Source organism: Mustela putorius, unplaced genomic scaffold, assembly GCF_011764305.1.
Source record: "Mustela putorius furo isolate JIRA1106 unplaced genomic scaffold, ASM1176430v1.1 tig00003870_pilon_pilon_pilon, whole genome shotgun sequence".
In the NCBI taxonomy this organism is placed as follows: domain Eukaryota; kingdom Metazoa; phylum Chordata; class Mammalia; order Carnivora; family Mustelidae; genus Mustela; species Mustela putorius.
In genome coordinates this window covers 9,320,771-9,336,239 of record NW_025422022.1, presented here as the reverse complement: position 1 = coordinate 9,336,239, position 15,469 = coordinate 9,320,771, and the positions used below count along the sequence as shown (strand labels likewise).

The window sequence follows — 15,469 nt, the reverse complement described above, 5'->3', positions numbered from 1 at the left end:
TCATCTCATACCTTTTGTCTTAAAGGAGAAGTTACAGTAAGTGCAGTGGTAGGGGCGGACATCCGTATGGGTCCGTATGTGTTTCTTTAACATACTAGGTTTCTTACAACGTATTCCACATTCTTCACATATGTACTTTCCTCTTCCCCTGCCTCGGACATATACATACTCTTCATTTGATTTATATCTAATTTAAAGAAAAAAAATAAATAGGGAGATTGGATACTATGTCTTTGAGAAAATAATGATGATTAGAATTCAACTTACAAAACACAGCAAGTCACAGTTTTTATGCTCAATCAATACAATTTTATGCACATATATGTAAGTAACAGAATATTCCAGGTTTTTGCATCAATACTTAATATGCTAATAACTAATTCTAATCAAGCAACCTTATTCAAATACTAGGTTTAATTTTAGCATAGCACTCCCTCCTCCTAAGCCACTGGTTCAAGAGTGTTCTTTATTATTAAATTCAATGACAACAACTCTACATACTGAAATATTCTTGGCTTCGCCACAACTACAATCAGCTTTTACAATGTGTTTTTCTCACTACCAAATACACAAAGGCATCAAATAGGCAGTGAATTCGTCTGACAACAGATTTCCCGAGGCACTCCTTATTGTAAATCGACGTGAAACCCAGAGTGTACTCTGAAAACAGTTCTTAGCTGCCTCCTAGGACCTATGATATTTCCTAAATATTCTCTTGATCAAAATGGAATTATTTAACATGACAATATAACATATATTTTGCCATGAAGATTCTGTTAATAAGCTAAGAAACCTTGCAACATTTATGTAAAATTGGCACTGGTAAGTCTTCATTCACATGAAAGCAAATGTACATTTAAAAAGTATGTTTAAATGTACATTTAAAAAGTAAAATTTGTACTTGCCCTCCATCAAATATTTTAATTCTTCTTGGTTCACTTTTGATTAAGGAATTTTCTTTATCTTGCTCACTGTTAATTTCAGAGGCATCTTTATTGCTGAATTCAACTATTGTGGACTTTTGATTACCTAATGCTCTCTGAAAGGGAAAAAAAAAAAAGAGAAACTAATTTAATAAAACTGAAAACACAAACATGCTAGTGTTTCACTCGGAAATTAAAACATGGCACAGAACCGTACACGTAGTTAACTCACTGGGATGCGTTTCGAGGAAGTAACATGTTTAGAGGACATCTGCTTTCTCCCCTCCCTCAGCTTTAGTCTCTCTGTGGCCCCCCAGCAACCTGATGGCCGTAACCTGTCTGAACAACCCGCCACAATCCACAATCCGCTCACACTACTCTTTACTCCTCAAAGAGCTTTACTCTTTGGAGATGGGAAAGAGCCTGTTCCCCTTTTTGCTATAATCCTGTCTCATACTCCTGAGAGACAAGATTATATCCCTTTCACCGGAAGGCACTGTAACTGTGCATTCTGTCAAGCAGGGGTCCCATTTCCCAATAATCTCCCCTTTCCCTATTATTTTAAACCATAATTACGTTTCCTCTCTGTGTCTTCTTAAAATTTCAGGAATGCTGATAACTGTGAGAGACAGCCAGGTCAGAAGTCAGGCTGTGGCCTGATAATAATTATGTCTCTAGAAAAAGGTAATAGACGTCAAAATGATAAATTGTATGTGCATTTTCTGTGGAAACTTTACAGCGACAGCACCTTAGGATTTCACTAGTGTCCTGTTCTCAGCCCCTGTCCTTCTCACACACCCTGTGCAGCAGGCAGCACAGGGGTTATACCCAGGGAAGAAAGGCACTCTTAGGGTAAAGTCACTTGTCCAAGGTTAAGCTCAACAGCCAAGGCTCAAACACCCATCCTTTGGCCAAATCCAACATGAGGTGAGACTTTTCTGATCAAGGGCCCTTTTTTCAAAACACATCCCCAAGCAGACAGCTCTGTGCTGAGCTGACTTATTGCCAGCAAGTGAAGAGAGAGTGTGCACCCAGTCAGAGGGCCCGCGTAGCCTCAGAAGGAGCACCCCGGGGAGCCCCTGCCCTTTCAAGGCCAGGAATAAAACAAAGCTGTTGGCCCAGGTCAGGAAGGTAGTGCGAGGAGGTCATGATGCTGACCCTGACAGGCAAAAATGCATCGGGCTCTTCTTTTCCTGACAAACACATCGGGTTTCCCCACAATTTAGAATGCACACACATACCTTTCCTTGACTTTATACTATTAACACTAATTCTACTTTTCACCTTATTTTCAACACCTAATTTCCATTTGTCTTTTGCTCACTTTCTTATTCACGAATCTGGCTTCTAGTCACCAATTGCCAATGAGCTAGACACCCCCAAATCCTTATCCCGTCGTTGGTCTTATACACTTGACCACCTGTGCTGTTTAGTTTATGTTGCTGATACCTTGTTTCTCTTAAAAACACCTGTCCTTCAAGACCTGTCCCTTCCTGTCCTTTCTGAATCGTAACATCTGGGTTGGGAATTAAGCACTTCCAGCACCCAGTCCTCCACAACCGCCTGCCTTTACAACCCAAGTCGCTAGCAATATTAGAACCTCTGAGCCCAGGAACCATGTTCGTCTTCATCTTTATGTGACCTTTATTTGACCTCTCTGAGTAACTTTCCTTGAAATTTCCTCCTTGATCTATGCGATCCCACTTTCTTCTAGTCCTCTTCTTTCTTCTATGAACAACCTCTTTCAGTTTCCTGCGTGTTCAACCCTGTAAGTAGTAATGATCCTGGATCCATCCTGAGCTGTTTCTTCCTTCTGCCTTCTCTGAGCAAGCTCATGAATTACACCAACACACCAAGGAATTCCAACACCATCCACTGGGAGTCCTTGCCTAGCTCCAAACCTAGATACACATTTCCAGAGGCATTTCTACCACAGCACTTGGGACTGAGGAGAGTCACTTCATATAGGCATAGTAACATTCATGAAGCTCTGTTTAAATTCTTACAGTCAGGTCTCATCTTCCAAGATTATGGTTTCATTGGTCTAAAGTATGGGTAACAAAAAATTAAGTTCTGAATGGTCTGGATGCACCTTCCTTCACTGAAAAAGCATCAATGTCTCACCACCACCATGCACATTCTTTGGTTTTTACCCGTATTTCCAACCTGAAGGCCAATGGTGTTTCAAACTTACATCTTCTAGCTACAGCAGACTCCTCAAGGTTCTTTAAAACAAATCAAGTTCTTTCTGACTTCTAATATCTTTTCAGCAGACTATTAAAATTTCTCATTCTTATTTATCTGAAAAAAAAAATCCTACTCTTTCTTTCTTTCTTTCTTTCTTTTTAAGACTCCATTAAAGTATCTCCACTTTCAGAATCTCTTCCTTGTATCCACACCTCCTCGACCTACTGGCAAAGTTAGAGACTTCCTTCTTAAAACTGGATGTACCTCCCAGTATCTGGGATACTGAAATACTTCCTTTTTGAAAAGCATGTAGATATCTAAGAACCTGTATTATACACACTTGTGAACCTGTGGAGGTCAAGGACTTACTCTCTAATTCTGAATGGCCAGAGTCCAGCACGATCCCCTTACCTATTTATTCTCATTTCAATGATTTTTCCCATTTTAGAAAACCAACAATTCTACTAAAACAAATTCCATAAATAACCCAAAGTTATAGCTTTATGACCTTACTCTACGTCTTGAGCACATCGACTCAATTATCCCGTGTCTGAGTCAGCCTTTTCGTGACCCTGCTCTCTAGTACTAAGATTCCAACACTGGGCGGGAGTTGAGACTGGCATGCTGAGGCGAAAGAAGTCAGGGCACACAGGACAAGTATGAATGGCTCTCTGATTACATTTCAAGATGAAATGTAACACTCTTTGATAAGTCACACCTCTGTTCCTCTGCACTAGCAGGGACAAAACATAAACATAATCTCCTATCACTTAGTATAAGAGAAAGATGAACGTAAAACCATGCTTCTCTGCACCATTACTAAAGGACTTAAATATTCAGCTCAGGGCAAGTTATTTTCAAAATGTTTCAAGATAAAATCACTGAAGGATTCCATGTAACCCTTATCAGCCTAACTCCCGGGATAAATTTATCATCCTTTCTTTCAGATAACTTTATACTTACAGAGCACAAGTTGTCATTCAAAATTAAGATACAACTTCCAATTAAAACATTTAAAGGCATCAAGACATTGCACAAACTATTTCTGAAGATAAATGATATATCAAGTACCTTGCTTAAGTTGCTTTTCCACTTGCTCGAATAGACCAATAAATCTGATTTGGAATGGGTAGTTATTGCTTGACAATATAGTGATTTTCCTGTCTTCTGTTTGGAGTTAAGGAGAGAAAGAGCGACTTTTGTAGGCAAACCAAGTGGGTTTGGATTACTGGCATTAACTGTCCAATCAGTATAGGCTGAAGTCTTCTGGTCATTCTGAGGCAAATGCAATGCCTTCTGCCTCAACAGGTAACACCATGTAAAGTTGGTTGAGGTCTTCAGGCTGGGAAAAGACAGCTGCCGTGTGTCTCCCACATCAGACACTAAAAGTGTGCTGGTCGTAGCTGGACTTTGCTCTGGGATGTTCTCTCTGTCCCCTTGAGTTTTAACCCCTGGAGACTTCCTTTCTTGGTTATTGTCTACATGTTCCAAAGGGGACATGTGAAGGTTTTCTGCAGGGACAGGTGAATCTCTCACGGTAAGAGTGAGCGATATGGATGACTTGATCTTTTCAAATTCTTGTGGGTCGCTTCTAGGTTCTGTGACTATAGAGTTAGAGTGTTTGGATGACAACTGATCGGCTGGTAAAACATCTGTCAAATTAACAGCCTCACTACCAATTTCTGGTGGAGAAAAAATACCCTGTTCCAATAGCACACCTTCAAGAGGCTCTGTAGTACAAACCTGCCTCACCAAGATGGGTTTCTTCTGTTTATTACCTTCACCAGGTCTGGAACTCAATGGCTCCAAGGGTCTAACCTCTGTTGTACAAATAGCCCCATTCTCATCTTTAGCTCGCTTCTGGTGCTTTTCCATGGCAATGTCTAAACTATTTGCTGGGGAAAGCATCCTTTTACTTGAAGCTGAAGATTCTTGCTGGGGGGAAAGTCTACCCATAGACATTTTCTGGGTTATGGACAAGGAAGCTGATGGAGAAAAATTCTGGCCCTTCTCTGAAAATGTATTTTCACGAACGAGTTCCTTCTCTGGGTTTGGCAAAGCGTTTTGGTGATCTTTTTGCAATTTTGGCATGGAATTTGGTTCTTCGTTGACTGGCACCATGCTACAATTAGCCTGGCAAATTGGCGGGTTGGAGAGATCTTGGGTCACCAGGATCTGTGGCAGAGGCGTGGCAGTGGTAAAACAGTATGCTGGAACGTTACTCTGCAGGTGCACGGGTAATGCAAACGATGTTGGCACCTTCTGCGCCTGACCACCCAGGGGCCCGAGCTTCAGTGGGGGCGGGACACATGAATTAGGCATGGCATCCATTAATTTGGTTGATAATGCTAATGAAGTCCCACGATGGTCAACCCCAGTGGGATCTGAAAGAACTGGCTTTGGCAAAGAAAGTACAGGACTGGAAGTGCAAGACTGGCTCGAAGTGAAAACCTGACAATGAAGTTGGTACTTTGGAGCAAAGCAATCTTTAATTTTAGAAGATACACATACACTGGGGCTTGCATCCGGTTTGACACTCTGTGTAGACACCTGCAGAGACATCTGTGTGTTTTGGTGACTAAGGGGTGCATGGATGTGATTTAACAAATTGATACCAAAAAGCTGTTGAACAGGAAAGATGTTAGCAGAGGTGGAACTGGAAGTTTCTGTTCGCTGATCCTTAACTTGAGTCTGTGAGTGCAAAGTGTTTGCAGGAAACTCGGCTAAAGATGCATTAGTGAGCTGGGGGCCTGGAAATGGTGCTGTGTTCACACCGGGAAGAGCAACTGTTTGGAAAGATGGTGGGTTCACGGGAGGCACATGACTATCTGGAGCTATGTTTAAAGATATCTGCCGCATCAGTGGACCTCTCCTTCTTTCTAAGAGAGGCACGTGCCCGGTGACCCCCATGCCAGAAGGGGATGTCAGGGGCTGCCATTCAACAGGTGGTGTCGTCTGAGGTGGAGTTATGCTTCCACAGTCAAATGATTTACTTCTGAAATCAGAGACCTCCATGGATGTTGGCATGCAGCTGATCTGTTCTGAGGCAGCACGCCTCATTTCCCGGTGAGTTCCAGGAACATTGAGTGTATTTGAGCCAGCTGGAATCATGAGGAACTCTGCTCTGTTTAGAAAATCGATTTTGGGGGGAGCCTCAGTTTTAGAAATATCCTCTATGTCTAACGAAGCTGAGAAACTGGAAGTGTGAGACAAACTACTATCCCTACTTAGACTCCTGGACAGAGTGGAGTCAAAACTCGATTCTGTTGAAGAATGTTCCATCTCAGCAAGACGGAGCCTCTTCTTTTTGGGTGGCAGCTTCTCGGTTGGCAACTTTGACAAAGTTTCACTACGCTGAGGCCAGCTGAACTTCTCTGATTTTTCCTGATCGTAGCCTTGGGCTTCGAGGTCCCGATCTGGCTCTTCTGTGACCAGAATCTCTGGGACTTGAATGTTGTGCTGCCGAACTAGTCGGGAGGGCTGTCCTAACACATGTCGCTCATTTGAACTCTTTCTCAAACTGTCCTGAAGTTCTCCTCTCAGAGCGTCTGATGATAGCACAGGCTGGTGAGGGTGAGATGTGTTCTGAGGAGGGTGGCCTTCCTCTGAGGAAATTCCTATCACTTTCAGAGGCCCGGGCTTCACTGTTCTATTCAGCTCATGGAAGGAAACTGGGGAACCTCTTTCAAAAGACTCAAGCTTGTCGAATGAATTGGGTCTGCTCAGTGAGTTTGTATGCTGAATGACTGAGATGCCAGTTCCATGTCTCTTTAACTCTGTCTTGTCCTGGGTAGCTGAACTTAGGTGTTGTTCTGTGATGGTGGACGGCTTTGGATCCATGATCTGGTCGGGGCCTCTGGCGACCAGTTGGATTTGGGGAGTTTGCAACTGTATGTTTCTATGCTGCTGGTCACTTGTTATTGCAATATTGTGCTTAGACAGAGTAGAAGTGGGGCCCAGAGAATTCTGAAACTGAAGGCCTTCAGAGCTTTTGGGAGAAGCCCCCCTTTCATTTTGCTGAAGTTCATCATCATCTCCAACACTTTTCATCTTCCTCCTTTTTCTAATCTGGGGTGTCTGTTCCCACACCCCTGTGGAACCAGCAACTCTGTAGTGCAGAATCTGAGGCTGGGTACTATTAGGCACGGGGCTGTGTTCAGGTTCTCTCACAGCCACCTTTGTTTTTGGCCCATGCAACTCTGAACAGTAAAATTTCTTATGGTTTTCAAAATTCTCCAGTTTTCTATACCTGTTTCTACAGGTTTCACACTCAAACATTGTCCCACGCCCTTGATGCGACTTCTTTTTCTCTAAATGTGAGCCTGGGGCCGACGACTTGCTCCTGGCTGATACAGCGTCACTAGGGGCCCCACAGCCTTGATAGCTCTCATCCAAGGACTGTCCAGGACCGAGAAGGTGATTTTCATTTGCGGAAGAGTCTTCGACTGCTGACTGTCTGACGAGGGTCCGGGGATGCGCGCTGGGGGGCACAGAAGTGTTAGGTCCCGACATGAAGACATCATCGCAGAGTGCGCCAATTTTGTCATCAAATGACTGACTTCCTCTCAGTGGGTGAGGGGGAGGTATTATGCTGGCAGGAACTGCTGAATAACCTGTGGTGGGCATAGAATTACTTCTCGTAATGGGCAAACAGTCAAGGGAAGGTACGGACAGAAGAAACACTTGCTTTGATTTCTCAGTCGGGGTGAAAGGGGACTTCGGTATATCAGAGCCTGAGCTTGTTCTCCGTCCCACTGGTTTCAAATCAAACTGAAAAGAATCTTTAAAAATATATGACTTGGGGGAATCGATACTTCCACGTCGTGAAAGAGAGGTCCTCCGTGGCTTCACGCTATCCAGCTGCTTATCATCTACCAAAGCTTCGTTGTCGGAGATAAGCTTTGATATCCGTTCTTCCAGTGTTTTTGTTGCCAAGGGTGGGCGCATCTGGCCTGGCAGAAGCAAGGCTTTCTCACTTGTTGACAGAGTCGAAGGTGCTGGGGTACTGAGGCGAGGTGCAGAGGGCCCGTTATTCTTATTTAATGAGTCTTGTTCCACGGCAGGGAACGCTCTGGCAAAGGGAGTCGGTGGGCTCGCTGTCTGGTCGGCACTTTCAGAACGTGAAAAGTAACCAGAATCTGTACTTCCTAAACTCCGAGGACTCAGAAGTTTTCCTTGTTGCTCTTGGGGGCAGTCGGTAGCCTGCTGCCTTTGTAGTTGGGCATGTACCGTTCCGACGTGTGGTTCTTGCTTTCCTTCTGGCTGACTCAGGTTCCCCTTTTGACGGGACTTTTCGTCAGTCTCCAGGGAGGAGGCCCAGGCTGAATGGGACAGGACACTGGTTCCCTGAAGGTCCTTCTGCTTCTGTGCACTAGACAGTTCAGGCTTGGGATCCGTAACCTTTGGGCTGTCAACTCTTAACGGGGACAGGCTGACAGGGTGGACCACAACTTTTGGTAACTCTGTCACAGCTTGGGATTCGGAAGCTTTGTCCTGTAGTGAAAAGTCACCCACCACATGGTCTGGATTGCTGGGAACAGAACCTGATTTCGGTAAAGCTTCAGAGTTTGACATCATTTTCATTATTTGCCCAGGCTGCAGGTCCATGGAGGCTGGCTCGTTGTGTCTTTCGTCAGCGGCCCCCTCCTCCTCGCTCTCCCCGCTGTCTTCTACGTCTGAATGGATACTAAGTGCTTTGGGGGACTCCTGGGACAAGAACAAACCACCAGCATCCGGTTGTAAGACAAGACCCAGTTTGATAGTATGTGCATGGGATTTTTTGTGCTTGTACAGATTGCTTTTAGTCTTAAATGAAAATCCACAGGTGACACAGGGATAGGGTCGCTCCCCCGTATGGGAGCGGATATGCTTTAAAAGCACGCTAGGCTTTGCACACGCCCTATTGCAATACTCACAAATATATTTTCCTTGTTTTTTGGGCTTCTGATCTTTCAGAAGAAGATTGCACATTTGCTCCACGCTGTGGTTAACCACAGAGGCGACAGGAGTTGAACTGTAAATTGGCGGGGGCGCTGACTGTGTAGAATGGGCTGGACTGACTGACATCGGGGAAGCAGAATCCATTTGCTGGTTTTGAGGAGTAACCTGAGTTCTACTGGAAGGTGAAGTCAGACCCACAGATGATGTCACTGCTATATGATAAACTTGTTCAAGTTTGGCATTGTCTTGATTTTGCAGGTTCACCAATGACCTCGTGAAACCTGAACACGCTGGAAGCGGCGGATTTTGTTGGCTAGGTTTGGAAACAAAGTGTTCGTGTTGATTATGTGAATGAGAAACTGACTGAACTGCAACCTGCTCATTCTTCTGAGCAGCAGACACATGCACGGTGTATGAGGTACGAGGAGAAGGCTGTGGTTCAGAAACAAATTCTTGCGGAGTCTGATCTGGGGCCTCCACTGAGCTGCTGTTTAACTGAGAAGGGGGTCGTACAGTTTTATTTGGTCTCAGTTTTTCTATCTTAACTGCGCAAGATGAGCCCTTTTGTGACAAGGTGCTCAGTTCTGGCTCCATTGCTTTCAGTAAGACATCGAATGCGGTGTTTGTATAAGAGGAAGAAGTGGGACTACGAGTGGAGGAGATACATTCACTATGGTCAGTCCTGGTTTTACCTGACAAAGAACCAGAGTCACATTTTGTGTCCAGGAAGTCTAACTTGGCGGGGTCGGAGCCTTCCGATCCCCATCTCCGCAGCTCAGACGCGTGCTGCAGGAACAAGGGCTTCTTTGGGGAGAGAGAATCTTCGGAGTTAGGGGCTTCGGCCACTACCCCAGGGGTTTCTCCATTTTGTTTGGTAAACTGCTTCCCATTCTTTATGGGACTAGGATTCTGTCTCTTGTGAGACTCTGAAGCACTCTGGAGGACAGCAAAAGAGGACTCTTCTGTATTCTGTTTATGTTTTGCCTGAAGAGGATTCCTCAGTGGGGATTTTGGTATTTTTTTCAGGTGATTCTCAGCTACAATCTTTTTCCGTTTCACACCTTTAAGTGACTCTGAAGTTGCTTTAATGCCAGCCTCTAAGATTTCTGTTAAAAAAAATTAAAGATATCAATTGGTAAAATGATTAGACATATTTTTAAAATTAAGATTACAATCACAAGACTGTTATGACAACTGAAGAAGGTAGTCCAGGGAGAGCTTACTTTGGATAAAACTGTATTCGAACAGTCTGGCAATTTTAAGAATTTGGCAATCAAAACCTATTGAAACAATCATGCCAAGACCTTAGTGTACATTTCCGGAATGCTGTGTTCCTCTCTTGACCACCTCTGTCACCAAGGTCCTAGAACCAGATCTTTCAACAACAAAGTTACCCTTCTCCTTCGCCTGACAGCGGAGGACTCTGTCTACACAATGGTCTGAGAGACCCGCCCCACAAAGAAGAAAATTCAGTGTTTTAATGTTGGGTATTTGACTGTCTTCTCACATTTAGTATCTTTCAAGGCAAACTTCTCAGCAAGCTTTTAGAAGTACTGTTCTAAAACATGCAATATTGATATTCTTGTGAGAAAAAAGTCCACTATACAATGATTTTTTAGAGCAAACATACCTCAGATGATCATGATATATTAGCTGGTAGAAACATGAAGAACTGCTAACATGAAATTTTATCAATGAACAAAAACTTTATGAAAGTAAAAAAATCTACTTATTTATGGTTCTTCACCAATATCATTTGAAAGTTATAATGTTGTAATGGCCCTTAGTTTAAAAAGAAAATCACCATTTTAACTGAGCAAAATATTCAATAGCTTTGTTTCTTTGTCATTAATGACAGGAAAGTAGATAGAGCTGACTCCAGGAGAGAAGGGATGAAACCACCACCATTTGTGGTGGTGCTGGAAGTAAATCGGTATTTAAATGGCATTGACCACCCACAATCTCTGTCAACTATTTCATTTTTGAGCAGTGATTATTGCCATAATTTCATTTGTTTCCATTTACTGGATCCTTGGGCACTCATACAAAAACTATTCAGGCTCATATTATTTATTTATACAAAAGTCAAATACTCTAATTCCTCATATTTTCAAATAGTTATTGCAATGTATATATTTGAAATTCACATTAGACCAAAATGCCTACACCATAATAACCACTTTATATAACTGAAGATAAAAATTTACATAGGATAAAAAAATATCTTAGTCATCTTGTGATTATCAGTTTATACGCTGTCATAGATTAATGAATGAAAAAAATACATTACAAATACGCCAAAGATATATTTACCCACCATAATCAGAAGAGCAAAAAACAAGGGGGGGGTGTGATGCCTTGTGACTAAAATATTTGAGCTAAGAAAAATAGGGGGAAAAAGTATCAGGCTTGTTGATAAGAAATGATGGTGAGCAAATCATTTTTATGCTCCAATCCACTCATTTATAAAATGTTTCCCACTGGTTTTCCCTTTTCAAGACGAATGTAATGAAGCTCATGGTGCACTCAGTGCCTTTTATTAACCACACCAAGCAAACAGGCGGAAATGAAAAATCATGCTCGTCACCTGGGTGAGCAGTTTCCTTAGTTATCTCCAGAAAGCGTGAAGGTGGGTTGTAAGAGAGGTGAAAGCTACCAGGCTGCCAAAATATGTATAAAAACAGAGAAGAGAAACTGCTGGTGCAGCAGTTCCAAACTGTCAGAACATTCAGAAACACAAGAGCTTTCTTAAAGATCTGCCTATGCCAAACCCCACCCAAGACCTATACAACTGGAGGCTTGGTTGGTAGACGGCTTTATTTTGTTACGTTGAACAGAGTTTTTGGAATAAGCTTTTATTTTCAGATAAAGTTATTTGTTTAAAAAAAAATTCAACAATGTCTGACACTCCAAAGGAAAATGCAAAAATTCAACGCACAGGCACAACACCCAGAAATACCACACCAAGTTTTAAAGGGATTCTATACACCCTCCTATGTGTGTCTTAAACAGAAAGAGTAAAATTTAACTTTGTACTTAAAATGAAGCTAAAGTGAAAATAAAGGAGAAACTCCACTTAAATCCATATTTCTTTATTGAGACACTACATTCCCAAAAAATTCCTCTGAAGTTAAGCTTTTGAAAAAACATATTTTAAACAGATTTTCTGAACTATAAGTTTCAATTTTAAATGAAGACCAACTATCTTTTGTCAAAGTGTATAACACTTACATTCTATTTGCATAGTTGTTTACTCTTGGTTTCTCTAGCTGAATTCTAACACTTACTTGGTGCTAAATACATCAATTCTTTCTTTCAAGACTCTGCATTCTCCTTTGCTTTCTGGCAATGATGCTAAAGTGGAGAAGCCTGGAGCCAGCCTAATTGATGGCCTCCCCTCCTTGGGGTCACTTGCCTTTCTTCTGGCTCAATGCCTGCAAAATTCTTTATTTCTGAAGTCTGATAAATAACTAGGTGTCAGCTCAGGGTCTGTCTCTATACAACCTTTCTTCCCCCCCCTAGAACACAATGACCTTCTCTGTAAGGAGATGTATTTCATTTCAGAAAAATTTTCTTTTATTATATCTTCAAATAGATCTTTTCTGGCCAAATTTTTTTCTTTGGGGGTAGGCTCCTTTACTTTACAGACACCAATAATCTTTATGGTGGACCACCCTTATGATGATTTAAATTGCTTCCATTTTCTTTTGCTTTCTTTATAATTATCTAAAGCTTTTCCCTATGTCAGTAACTCAATTTTCAGGTCATTAAGTTCCTTACTGTTTCAAATTTATTAGTTTTGGGTGAACGTTGTTTTGTTCTCATCTTGTTCCCTTAGTTCTGTATTTCCCATTTCATCTCATTTTGTCTCATATTACGTTTGAGCTGTTGATTTAACAAATTTATGATCTTATTAAGTTCAATAAAAACACTTCTGTTTCCGAGGTAATAGTTTCTCTAAGGCTGAGTGCTCTTTTTGTGTTCTACTTTTCTATTGCCTGAGATCGTGGGGGACGAAGGGGGTGGCGTTCAGTGGAGAGTACATTCCTAACAGTACTTTTCTGAGTTATGGTCACTCTTCTAAGATTTTGTCAGGTCTCCTTTAACAGGGCTTACTCTCCTTGTTCAAGCAATGAAGCCCATTCCACTGAGGGTGGGGGTGACTCTGCATGTTGGATCAGTCTCTAAATCGAAGGACTTTGTTGTTGTTGTTGTGATGGGAGAGGACAGTGGAGGGGATCAGAGAGAATGTCAAGAGAGGGAGGGTACCAGGCAAGCCTGGGCTGAACACGCACTATCCTTCTAGAGCTGGAGCTGAAAAAGTTGTGTGTCTCACTACTGACTGTCACCTTCCACCTCCTGGTTCTCAGGATTTGGGGCAGGAGTGCACAGAGTGGACCGCTAAGCCATCTGGCTAGGAATTACAGAGAGAAGCCTCCTCATGGGAACCAACGCCTGGGGCAGAACGAAGCGGCAGACCCCTGGGTCTTCAAGAATGAAGCACTCAGGGTAGTTTTTGAATTGTGATTAATCTGAAATCTACCATTAGAGAGTGACAAGAGTTATCTTCTCCTGCCTCCTGGTCTACAGCAGAGAGCACCATCATCAACTACTGTCACTGGCTACAACATCTGGTATACAGTTACTGTGGGCCACTGAGTTAAGAGGATGCATAGACCAGAACGCCTCAAGGCAGAAGTACAGTCGGGGCAGACAGTGGGAACGGAGCGGCTGTTACCCTCAACACGTGTGCTTTTCAATAATTTTAAAGGCGATTTGTTATTATGGGAGACTAAACTGAAAATTAATTAGAGGATGCGAGAGAAAGGCAGACAATGGGGTAAGTGGTGGAAGGCAGTGGAAGGGCACTGCCTTGACAATATGCCCACTCTGCACGGGCCCGCGCACAGGCCCACCTTTTGCTCCAAGTATGGAGCCTGCTTCACAGTTGCTACTACCTTATGGTTCCTGGGCTGCTGGTGTTTTACTAACACGGGGCTTGGAAATGCCCGGTGCACACAGCCCTGTTTGTGCCAAACACAACCCTCTTTCCTTACACAGTGATAACACATCGTCAGAACCGGAAAGGGTGGGAAAGGCTCAAGAATGGAGTGACCAACTGCTGCGGCTCGTGTCCTGGTCAGCGCATTCCTAGAAATGGCTGACAATCAGGCAAAAGCTCGGAGGCATTCCCAGGTCGGACACCCAAAAAGGAGTTCATAAACACAGACAAACCATGCTGAGGAGTGGGACAGAAACTGGTAGCACTGCTACTGCTGGAAGCTTTGATCTGATGGGCTTCACTAAAGAGCCAGTTCTCCATCAGGCAGGTAGATGGAACAGCTTGGCCAGATCACAAAAGGCCACTTGGCTGGGGACAGGTGAATGGTTAGAGGAATAGTTCCCAAGTTCTCCGTAGCTAAGGCACCAGCACTTCGTTTCCCAAGGCACAAGCCTGACAATCATTAGGGCTCCTATTGTTTTTGAAGACCACCACCAAGGAGTACAGAACAGCACCATTAGGTGGTTTCCAGTTTCCTTCTGGAGAATAACAGAATGAAAACAAACACATCTCCTGGCTCCAGAGAGCATCTGAATTGTCAGTTAAACATGGCAAAAATCCTCCCAAGGCTGATGGTAGGTATTGGGAACCACAACGTTATAGTGTGTTTAAAATCCTGCCTTGGTTGAAGGTGAATCTCTTTTGCAGATTTACTCAGAGATACATCAGTGTGAGAAACTTTAAGGTCTTTGGGGTCTTGGGGACACAAGGACTACTTCTTCTGTAATAACAGAGAGTCTGTTGTATTAGTGAGTAAGGAGCCTGGGGACACAGAGACCACGTGGAAGGCCTTTCAGGAGTTCATGCAAGGGTTAATAATGCTACCTTGAACTAGGATAGTGATGGTGGGCCTCTCAGCTGATCCAAAAAAAGAAAGCCTAAGGAAGCTTTGCCAAAGATTCTGCTGACTTTCCCATCTTTATCTAGGAGGCCTGAGCTAGTTTGGGAGGGGGAAAAAAAGCAATTCATTTTCCATCCCACCAAATCTCAAACTCAATATACATGTGTAGAATTATAAAGTGTAGCTGCAAATCCAGGACTAGAAATTTTCAACAGAGAAATGGTTAGGCTAATTACAGCAGAGGCACTTAACATAACATTACACATCCATTTAAAATAATTACAAAGATTACATAGCAATACGAAAATTATGATCTATTAAATATAGATGCATATTCTTTTTTTCCCTAGAGAGAAGTCTGGGCTAGAGGCACAGATCTGGGAGTACACAGTGAGAACTGTTTTTGTAAAAGGACATAAATGATAAGCCAGAGAGCATATACGGTAGATAGAGAAGTCTGACTCAGCACCTTGGGTAATCCCAATCTATTAAGGGTGAAGTAGAAATGAAAAGAAA

The 15,469-nt window shown here is 42.8% G+C and overlaps 1 protein-coding gene across 5 annotated transcripts in view; it reads right to left on the bottom strand.

Moving 5' to 3' along the window:
- Positions 1-15,469, bottom strand: part of HIVEP1 (HIVEP zinc finger 1) — a 143,998-nt gene that overhangs the window by 29,997 nt on the left and 98,532 nt on the right. For all 5 annotated transcript variants that reach the window (XM_004753716.3, XM_013056845.2, XM_045067023.1 and 2 more), the window contains exons 4-6: positions 4,182-10,156; positions 906-1,039; positions 12-187 (exon numbers count right to left, since the gene is read on the bottom strand). In XM_004753716.3, coding sequence (XP_004753773.1) covers positions 12-187; positions 906-1,039; positions 4,182-10,156 — 6,285 coding nt within the window. The remainder of the gene's footprint in view (positions 1-11; positions 188-905; positions 1,040-4,181; positions 10,157-15,469) is intronic.